General features: G+C 53.4%; 1 protein-coding gene across 1 annotated transcript; it reads right to left on the bottom strand.

Moving 5' to 3' along the window:
* Positions 1 to 5,404: 5,404 nt before the first annotated feature.
* FEM1A (fem-1 homolog A) lies at positions 5,405 to 9,198 on the bottom strand. The gene has a single exon (XM_019744243.2). It carries the CDS (start codon positions 9,062 to 9,064, stop codon positions 7,070 to 7,072), a length of 1,995 nt encoding a protein of 664 aa, XP_019599802.2. The 5' UTR covers positions 9,065 to 9,198; the 3' UTR covers positions 5,405 to 7,069.
* Positions 9,199 to 10,937: the final 1,739 nt, after the last annotated feature.

Genomic DNA, 10,937 nt, shown 5'->3' with positions numbered 1-10,937 from the left:
CATCCTTTCAATGGGGGTTTCTCTGTACACCCCGTTTGCAATTCATTTACAACACACCCTCCAGATCACCCCAACTCTGCTCTATTTTTCCATAACACTAAGGATTTTTGGACAAAATAAGTCACTTATTCATTGCGTACATTGTCGTCCACCTTCTGCATGAGAATGTGCATTTTGACTGTTGACTTAACTGCTGGATCCCAGTGCCTGGCACATAGCAGGCACTCAATAAATGAATTCGAATTACTGCTTAAGTCTGTTTTTATCTGTAAAACAGCCCCTTGATGCCATATTGCCTTCCTGCGTGTTGGCAGGCAGTTCATTCATTCCAACATCCATCCATCCATTGAACAGTATATACTGAGCACTTACTGTGTGCCGGGGATGGTTTCAGATTTGGGGGACACAGTGTTGACTAAAGCAGACTCTGTTCCTGCCCTCCTGGGGCTCACAGCTCTGTGGTGGAGACAGACACAAGACTAGGTGGTTAAAATCTGGGTGGTCCCAGGTGTGATGGGGGAAGCAGAGGGTGCTGGGGGTGGTATCAGGGAGGCTTCCTGGAGGGGGCACTCCAGGGAGGAAAGGGTACTCCAGATGGAAGGTACAGCCCAGGCAAAGACCCCGTGGTAGGAGGAAGCTTGGCGTCCCCGAAGGACGGTGAGCAGCCAGTGCGATTGACCGGTGTCCCCTGGCCAGGAGAACAAGATTTCTTTTATTTGTGGACTCTGGTGCTGCGATGAGCATTCAGCGCCACCAAGGGGCGCTGCTGGACAGTGTTTCCAGCCTCTCCCCCTGCCAAGAGAGCCCCTGGGACAGGGAACCCCAGAGTGCCAAGTTCCAAGCCATGCCAACAAACCATCTCTCCCCACTTACAGCCTCCATAAATAACAGGGGCCATATAAATCTCTCCATTAACTGAGAAGGCAGACACATGCCGTAGGTCACAAAACAAATTCTACCGCTGCTGCCCAGCCTCCATAGCACCTCTGCCCATACAGAGTGCCCCCGGGTGGGGATCTTTTATTTTTAACCTGGTCAGTGGACACAGCCTTTTTATAGCCTTGGGAGGAGCCCCGGGTTTCCAATTTCCAAGGGAAATTTTTAAAAAACAAAAACTTTTCTTCCCAAGAAAAGGAGCTGCTTGAGCCCTCTCAGGGGAGCCTGGCCCAATCTTCTCTCTTCCCCAAGGCTCACCTGGGGTCCCTCTGACCCCTCACCCGGCTCTGTGCCCATCCCTGTCCTGTAAACCCCATCGCCCTTCTCTGATGGCACCCGGGCCCTGGAGGCCGTCAGGCTGGGGGGGGAGGGGCTGAGGTGTGCCAGACCTATCTTTTGCTGGGTCTCAGAGTCCCCTTTTAGCATAAAGGGTTGTGACGCTCTGTGGCATCCTCCCACCAATTCCCAAATTGTGCTTATCTGGCTACCATCCTCATGATCTTTGCCGGCCATCTGCCCTCTTAATAATCTCTATTCCTTGGGTCATTTGATAATTTTTTTAAGCAGACTTTAAAATTAACTTTTTTTCCCTCCTGGAATTAGATAGCGGTGATGGTTACACAATAGACATTGCAACTATACTAAAAGCCACTGACTGTACACTTTACAATGGTGAATCTTATCTCAGTGGGAAAAAAAGTGTATAAAATATGAACTCGTCTTTATTTTTAAACTTGGATCATTTGCAGTATTAACATCTGTGAACTCACATGTTGGGGTGGGCTAGCTACGCTTTGTTCTTTAGGACACATTCAAATAAATACACGGTTATTTAAAAATTTTAGTTCGTCCATGTATTCTATGTATGAATGGGCATGCAGCTAGTAGGCGCCCTATTATGTGCTGGGACGTTTGCATGGGTCACCTCATCTAAACCATACGATGCTGAAGCAGCAGTTACCGTTACCTCAGTTTACAGATGAGGAGACTGAGGCTTACGGAGGGGAAGTACTGTTCCCAAAGTCAGGTGGCCTGGGCCCTAATCACTACTCTGCACTGCCCAATAAACATGTTCGTTCTCTGAAAGAGGAAACTGGACTAAATCAGAGGATTGATGGCCAGTTGGTGGCCTGAGGACTGAATCCAGACACCCCCCACCCCCAAACTGTGTTTCATACTACTTAAACTTTTAAAAGAAGAACAGCTTTTTGTTTTAGTAAGACAATATTTATTTTGGTAAATAAATACAAAAATGAAGCTGGATTTGGCACACAGGCCGTAGTTTGCAGACTCATGCCTTAGATCATCAATTCTCTATTTTTTCTCTTCTAAATGTTGAAAGCTATGCATTTCTCTCGAGCACTGCTTTACCTGCATTCTACACATTTTCATATGCTGTTTTATGCTCAGTTCAAAATATTTTCTAGTTTTGTGATCTCTTCTTTGACTGAAGCTTGGTCACAGATACCCACCTGCCTGTTACCTGCCAGCCCCGAGTGCCATCTGAATTTGAGGTCCTTTGGAAGTCAATGCTAAGCTGCTTCAGCAACTCAAAGGCCTACCTTCCCCGGGACTGAGAGTCAACAAATACTAATTGAGCGCCTACTACGAGCCACGCATTTTCCTGGGCACCACGTATACAGTCGTGAACGAGGCCCTAGGGCCCCCTCGAGTCCAGAACTCGGCTCCATTTCTCTCCAGCCCATTAAACGGCCTTACCATCCACCCACCTATGGGCTCTGGCTCCAAACCTGCTCTCGGTCCCCATTCCCCAACCCAGATCAACAGCTCTTGCCAGCCCAACTCCAAAGTAGATCAGGAATGTCTGCTTCTCCACCTGTGCCCCCTCCCCTCCAGCACTCACCTGCACTGCCTGTCCCCCCCTCCAGATTCACCCCTCTAATCCCTCCCTCCAGCCTCAGCCAGGTTGACCTCAAAGCTTAAACCAGATCACTCCTCTTGTTGGCTTGAAACTGCCACAGCTGCCCATCTCCCCAAGGATAAAACCCAGGGTGGCTAGTTTGCTCAGTTGGTTAAAGAGCATTGCTGCTAACACCAACGTTGCTGGTTCGATCCCTGCATGGAGCACTTTGAGCTGCACCCTCCTTAAAAAAAAAAGAGGAAGGATAAAACCCAAACAGCTCACTAGGGCCTAGTCCCCCTCCTCCTCCTGCTCACCTTTGCTCACTCTGATCTGGCCACACAGGCCTCCTCGCTCTTAGGAGGAGCCACATGAGTTCACTTATTCATTCAACAAACACTTCAGAGAGCTACTGTGCGTCAGGCCTTTCAGGTACTGGGCACATGGCAGGGAATGAGCTTGCGTAGTTGACATTCTAGGGAAGGGACACCATGAACAAAAGAAGCCATAAAGATAATTGTAGAGGTGAAGGTTATAAAGGTTAAGAAATACACAAGGGACATGTGGTGTAGGACGGCTGGGCCTGTGCTTTGGATGATCTGGGAAGGCTTCACAGAGGAGGTGGCATTTTATCAAGCTCATTGCCCCATGAGTTTTTAGTAGGGGACATCAGGGCAGGGGGAGGGGGTTGCACTGGGAATCTCAAATGTCTTCTTCAGTGCCTAGGTTCACTGTCTCTTCTGTAACCTATGAGAAACACAGGTGCCGGGGTCAGGGAGGGAACACTTCCCCGGCCCTGCAGGAGGGGTGGCGCTGCCCGCATTTAGGCTGGGTCTTGCCAACATCTGTTGCAGCAAACAGTGGCACCACCTTCTTTGCCCAGTCCTAACAGTCTTCTACAGGAGTCCACGCCCCCAGCCATCTTTCTCCGGGGACGTGGTCAGTGCCTCACTGGGCCAGCAGTGCCAGGGGCTGGTTGTGTCACTTTTCTGGCCTGTGATGTGACTCGGAGCTGTGCTATCTTTAACCTTGGGCCGGGACACTCCGCTCCTCTCCCTGTAAACACTGCTCAGATGACAGTGCTGGAATCCCATGGGGCAGCAGGCTCTGTGCAAGGCCAAGCCATCAGGGCCTGCTCCGTGCCCTCTGCTGCGGCCCCAAGTAGTCCCAGGAGGACGGGCGCTCTGGGAGGCGAGGCATTTATCCCTGAGCCCACTCACTCACGGGTGCTGAGGACGTGGCAGGGACCAAGGCGGCTCTCACAGGGCTCTGGAAGGTCTGAGAAAGGCAGTAAGCAAGTATATAAGCAAAGGAGAACTTCAGGCCCTGATTCAGTTCTGTGGAGGCAGGAAGTAGGGTGGGAAGCGACAGTGAGTAGGGGGCAGTGGACCTCACGGGTGGGGTGGCTGAGTGAGCTTGGGCAAGCCCCCTCCCGTCTGTGCGCCATCATCCTGGCTGTCCTTGGGCAGGCCAGCTGGTCTCTGAGCTTGTTTCTTCACTGATAAATGGCAGGCAATGGCATCTGTCCCTCGTTTTACAGTAACCCCCATTACATTTGGAGTACAGATGTTTGGGGAGGTGGGCTCTTCCATCCCCTACTCCTGGGCTACTGGTTGGTGCAATTTGAGGGAACCCCAGGACTTGGGCTGGCAGAAAGATGACTTCCGTTCTGCTGGCTGCCGCTGTCTGGGGCCCTGCAGGACCAGGTCACACCTACGCGTTTTGAGCCTATGACACCACCTCATCTGAAACCTGCCTGGGTTGTTTCAGAGTGGCTTTCATTGCAAAGTCTGAGGCCAACAGTATGATTCTCTGGTCTGAGCTTGTAAAGCAAGCAGTTGGCACAGATCAGTTTTCCTCTTTGGTGACCCTCATAAAACCTAATAGCCTTCGTTTCCCCCACCTGCACAGTGGGAATGATGACACCTGCTGGACAGGGCTGTGGTGAGCAGTTAATTAGGTGGCCCCTCCGCACTTAGAAGGGGGCCGGCATATAGTCAGGGCTCAGGAATTACTTTTGCTAGTCTTGTGTCTGCAGGGAGGGCATGGGTCTGAGAGCATCTGCCAATTTGAAACCCACTCCTTTAAGGCAAGGATATATTCACACTGTAGCTGAGTGGGTGTTAGCTGTTCAGAGTTGTTGGGTCCCCAGTGAAGCCAGAAGACAGAGAACCCTCCAGCCCAATGTGCTACTGGAGGTGAAATGTCACCATGGCATGGCCTTCGCCATTGCCATGAGGTGAGAACATGGGGAGATCACCCTGGGGAACAATGGCTCAATCTGTACCCCTAAGGGGACCGGGAACATGCCAGGCACACAGCAGGACTTTCAGGAAGATCAAGCCGTCCTCGCTTCGGTGGCAACCCTACCGTAATGTGGGGCTTGAACTAAGTCAGTGGTTTTCACTTTTTCTTTTTACGCAGTGACACGCTATTTCTGAATGAAACCTTACACAGAACCCCAGCACATAAACAGAAACTCTTCCAGCTGGAGATGGTGGCCCGAGGGCTGGTCCTTTATGTGGGCTGGCACCATGGCCTTTTACTCTTAGTGGCACCCTCTTCCCGCCTTCTCCCTGGCCTACCCCGCAAGGAACTGTCAGGCGGTTGTCTTGGAGCGTTGTCTTTTTAATGACTTAAACAACACCGCCAGCACTCACATTTAAATGGCCTCATTTCTTTATTCCGTGCTTTGGGACAGTAGCTGCGTTTACCGCCTCGATGGAAGGTAAAACCTGGTCTTGTAAATAAATAACATCCTAACTAACACTGCAAATCCACACGAGACCGAGTTTTCTCGGAGGGCGGGACATCCAGGCACCTGCTGTGGCTTCCGAAGGCCTCCATGTAGCTGCCACTGGACAAGGCTGCGGGAAGGCGTGGGGTGAGGATGCCACTGTCCCGAATGTGGCCCTTCTCCTGAGCTTCTGTCCCCTTCTGCCATTCACTGCCCTCTAAACAGGCCAAGAACAGTTTCCTTCTGCCCCCAGGGCATACGCAGTATCGCTGGAGAAAAATCTCCCTGAAGCAGGTTCTCTAGCATGAGCACTTTATGCCCCAAGTGATGGGATACCAAGATTTTGTACCACCTCAGCTCTCAGCATTCAGCATCTCCTCCGTTGACTTACTGACTTCACGCTGCACTTCAGACTTTTTCAGGAAGACCTGGACTCGGGTCCTTGAGCAGCTGTAAGAGGGGCTGGCCATGCCCACAACGAAACTGCACTCGGATGTGATTCATGGGGCTGAAGCGGCCGGAAGTCAGAAACTATGAAACCCAAACCTCAAACCAACCTTACTAGTTCTCGCTGGAGGGAAACTCATGCTAAGCTCAGCACCTTGGGCGTTTTGCCTGATTCTTATTTAGAAAAAAAATTCTTCTCTGATGAGAATGGGAAGGTGGGAGACCCAAGGAAAAGGCAAACGAGTGAAGTTTTAAGAAACGTACCGCCACCTCCGTTTTAGGGACCAATATCATGGTCTACCATCCTTTACCACATTCTTCACACAACAAAGCTCGTTCCTGAGGGCCTTGGCCCCCCTGCACAACAAAACCACTGCTGCAGGAAATTAACTTATCAAGTCTTAAACAAAATTTCAAATTCTTAAAAAAAAAAAAAAAAAAGGCAGCAAAACCTCAGGACTCCTGTGTAATGCCTGTAACCTGCCCACCTACAAATAAACAGAACACCAAACCAGCCGAAAGCTATGTAAGTGGCAGGCTCCCCTGGGCACAGCCCTGCCCGCCCGGCCCTGACTGTGGCAACGTGGGAGAGAGCCGGGTGTGACTGTGCTGGAAAAAGTGACAGGCGGTCTTGCTTCTTGAGTCTCCACCTTGGGAGCCCCCAGTCCTAACACTGCATTCCGCGGCTGGGTTTATCCAGCCATGCAAGGGGCAGAGGACAGCGACAGATTCTCAGCTTCTTCCTGTTTCTAGTAGGGGAGGAAGGCAATGGCTTCAATCCCTCTGCCTCTTGGTAAGAAGGCAAAATCTTCTGAGACCCAGGCAGGTGGGACATGCGGTAGGTCACGTGTCTTCTCCCAATTAAGGACGGGTGTGTGTCCTTCCGGAGAAAGACAATGTCCGAGCACGTGATCCTGAAGGCTTCTAGCACCAACAGCTCGCTAACTGCTTCTCCCACTCTCTGCAGTGGTGAAGGGCCGTGCAGGCGGGAGAGCCCTTCTCCTGTTCCGTGCCACCGGAAGCGCTCAGCGAGAGAGCAAGGACGCATGTGGGCTGTACCTGTCCGGTTTCCCCCTCTCAGAACTCTGTCAGTGCAGCTCGATGAAAGCCTCCAACTCCTCCGGGATGAAGCCTTTGTAGGGGATCTTGTTCTTGTCCAGGGCGCGGGCCGCAAGGCACTGCAAGGTGATGTAGTTGAAGGGCTGAATGGTGCTCTTGGCCAGCAGCTTCTCATCCAGCAGCTCATAAGCTGTTTTCTTGAAGGCATTGGTGGCGTCCATGTGGGCCCCCGCCTCAATCAGGGCATTCATGATCCCTGGGCAATTGTTCTGGGCTGCTATGTGCAACGGGGTGTTGTTGTCAAAGTCCCGGCTGTCTGGGTCGGCCCCGCAGTCCAGCAGCACCCTGACCACCTGCAGGGAGGGGAATCTCCCCACCAGGTAGCGGCCCACGTTCGTGCTCTCACTATCCACGGCCATGTGCAGAGGGGTGAAGCCGTTCTTGCCCCGGGGGGCACACTTCAGCAGCCGGTAGACGGTCTGGTGCTTCAGATGCTCCTGCTCAGCCGTGCACTCCACCTTCTCCAACAGGTAGAGCAGGTGGAGGATGATGGCCAGGGCCTTGGTGAACTGGGCCGAGTCTCCAGGCTCCTTGGGCAGCTGCAGGGCCCGTTCCACTTCCCGGACCCCTTTGCAGAGCACCCCCATGAGGTCTGCAAAGCCTATTTGCGTGCCCAGACTGCCCTTGGCCGCGCGGTCCTGAAGCACATACGAAAAGAATTCGGCAAAGGAGAGGAAGCTGCTGGCGGTCATGGGGCTCAGAGGCTCCAGGTTGTTCTGTTGCATGTCCAGGGCATACTTCCACAGGCGGATGCAGCGCTCGAAATTGCCTGAGTCGGCGTACACCGCGCCCCTGTAACGGATATAATAGGAAGTGTCTGGATGAGAGGGACCCAGGATCCGCTCTCGGATCAACAGGGCCTGCATGCGCATCTCGTCCGGGTCGGTTATAAGTGCTTCCAATTCCTCCGCGGTGTTCACCTCCCTGGAATAGTCATAGGCCAGGACCAGCTGAGGGGGTTCTGGTTTGGGCAGATACGCACCGCCCTGGTGACGCAGCTCCATGGCTCGTCTCCAGTGTTTCAGAGCCCCAAGCAGATCCCGCTTCTTATCCACGTACGTGGCTCCCAACAATTCCAAGGCTTCCACTGCCGCTTCCCGGCTGGTGGGGCAGCAGCTCTCGTAAGAATCACCACTGAGCGGTTCTTCTGCCAAGGAAGTGCAGCAGTGAGACCCCTGGGGCTGCACGCATCCTGCGCTGGTGGAGGGGCCTTCTCGGGTCAGCCCTGGCTGCGCCTCCTCCTCGGCAGGCTGCTCCTGGATGAGGTACTCCACGATGTTGGTGTGGCCCGTCACGCTGGCCGCCAGCAGCGGGGTCATGCCGTAGCCGTCGCGTTCCATGCGGGCGTTGCACCCGAGCAGCAGCTGCAGGATCTCTAGGCTACCGGACTCAGCGCAGTCGTGCAGGGCTGTGTTGCCCTTGGCGCTGCGCCGGTTCACCTGGGCGCCCTGCTCCAGCAGGTAGCGGGCGATCTCACGGTGGCCCTTGTAACAGGAGATCATGAGGCACGTGTGCCCGTGCCGGTTGGCCACCTCCAGGTCGGCCTGGTGCTCGCCCACCAAGTAGCGCACCACCTCCAGATGCCCATCGAAGCAGGCGGCGCGCAGGGGCGTGGAGTTGGTGCGCGTGGTGCGGTTCACCGAAGCCCCGCGGCGCAGCAAGCTCCGCACTACGTCCAGGTGGCCGGCGGCCGAGGCGGCCCACAGTGGCGGTGCGCCCTCGATGGTCTCGCCATCGAAGTGCACTGAGCCGCCCGCTTCCACGCTCGCGCCACACCGGTCCACCAGGTACTCGACCACGTCCAGGTGGCCATAGCGGGCGGCAATGAGCAGCGGCGTCCCCCCGCCAGCCACCTCGCCCGTCAACTCATCCAGTTCTTCCCGGGTCCGGCCGCTGAGCAGCTTTTGTAGCAGCTGAAGTTTGCCGTCGCGGGCGGCATTGTACACGACGGTGCGGAGGTCCATGGTCCGGGCCTCCACCAGGCCATGGGATGGCCGCCGGGGGACGGGGAGGCGATGGATTAGAGCCTGGAGAGGCAGGCTGCAACCTTCACCGTCTCCCCCGCCGCCATCTTAGAGGCTCTTAGGGTGGAACAAAATGGCTGCTGCGGCCTGGTGCCGTTGGGTAATGGGAGCGCGCAGGGAAATGTAGTCCTCTGAGCTGGCCTACTTCTTAGGATAGCGAAAGAACTGTGAAGTTTGAAAACTACATCTCCCAGAAGGCCATGGGCCATCCCCAGCGAACTTTTAGCACGGTGCATGGTGGGAATTGTCGTTCTATTTGCAGCGGAATCTGGCGGAAATTGTCAACCGGAGGACTATAATTCCCGTGATTCAATGTCATCGCGATAGCTTGTGGGACCCGGGGAAGTTTGGTTAAGCATTTCCTGTGGCTGGCTGAATGCCGTAGCCAACAGGAGACGCCCGCGAGTGCCAAAGCACTGCATTGCCCAAAAAGCATGGGGAGCAACTCGGAGCCAATTAGGAGAGAGAACGAAGGCTAAACCGGCCAAGCGATCTGATTCGGGCTAGGCATGGCGGAACAGCTGACCGACGGGGGGCGCTCGGGAGAAGCGGGAAAGCCTGCGGGGCAAGGATGTTAGGGGTGCAGTCAGTGCAGGTGACCCTACGTGTCAATCTCCCGTTCTCACTCACTTCTCGTTCATTTAGTTCCATTTCATTTATTCCTCACTCATCAGTACTGACACCTAAAGGTGGTCACCACCAGTTCAATGCCAGCAGAAATCCTTGGTGTGGGGTGAAGAGGGAAGGCTATTTCGTGAAAACAGCTCAATTGGATCTAAGACAGCTTAGGTGTGAGACATCTCAGTCCAGGGTCTCCAGCGAGGAGACTCTTGCGGTGTTACAGCTCCTGCTAGAGAAATTCAGTCTTGGAGGAAAACTGCAAGCGCACTCCGTTGAAGCAGAGGTGAATGGCTTATATAGAGAGGAGTGCCCATCCCTGTCCCTGATAGGTCCATTTCTATGCAAATAAGGATTCCAAACCCTCACAGTTTGATTGGTCCCTGATCCTCCTCCCATGAGAGGTGAGGACTGTGTCCCTTCCCCTTGAATGTGGGTGGACACGTGGCTGCTTTGACCTGTAGGGTAAGACAGAAGTGGTGCTGAGATTTTTGAGGTTAGGGCGTGAAAGGCCACCAGCTTCCCAGTCTCTCGAGGTGCCCACTCTGGGGAAGCCAGCCACCATGAAAGAAGTCAAGACCATCAGGTGGGACAGACCACGTGTAGACCTTCTGCTCCACCATCCCAGGTGAGCCCAGTCTTCCAACCTACCTTCTGGGGTGTCCCCCTGTGAATGAAGCTGTTTTGGACCTTCCAGACCAGCTATCCACCAGCTGACACCACCCACAGGTAACAAGAAGCACCCCGCCCCCCAACTGAGCCCTGCCCAGATTCCTGACCTACAGAATCCGTGACGTATAAGAAAATGATTGTTTTAAGCCTGTACGTTTTCAACTAGATTGTGATACAGCACTAGTAACTGGAACCTGTTAAGTGAAGCTTGTGGCTTTAATTTGCATGTCTATAATTACTAACCAAATCACGTGGTTCCCCACGAGTTTGTTTACTATGTCTGTTTCCTCTCCAGAGAAACTGCCTCTTCATTGGGAAAATGTGCCATGGTTTAGTTTTTAAGAAACAGTCTTAATGTGTCCTTGAAGGGAATAGATAGATCTGTGTTGTTTAGCTCGGCCTGAGGTATTCGTGTATGTCTTTGTTTCATTCATTCAGCCATACTTATTGATACTCTAAACACTTACTATGTTTTGGGTCACATGCTGGAAGCTGGGAATGTATCAGTGAGCAGACAGACATC

Source organism: Rhinolophus sinicus, linkage group LG07 (assembly GCF_036562045.2).
Source record: "Rhinolophus sinicus isolate RSC01 linkage group LG07, ASM3656204v1, whole genome shotgun sequence".
In the NCBI taxonomy this organism is placed as follows: domain Eukaryota; kingdom Metazoa; phylum Chordata; class Mammalia; order Chiroptera; family Rhinolophidae; genus Rhinolophus; species Rhinolophus sinicus.
The sequence above is the reverse complement of the archived record's forward strand: the minus strand, read 5'-3'. Positions and strand labels throughout refer to the sequence as shown.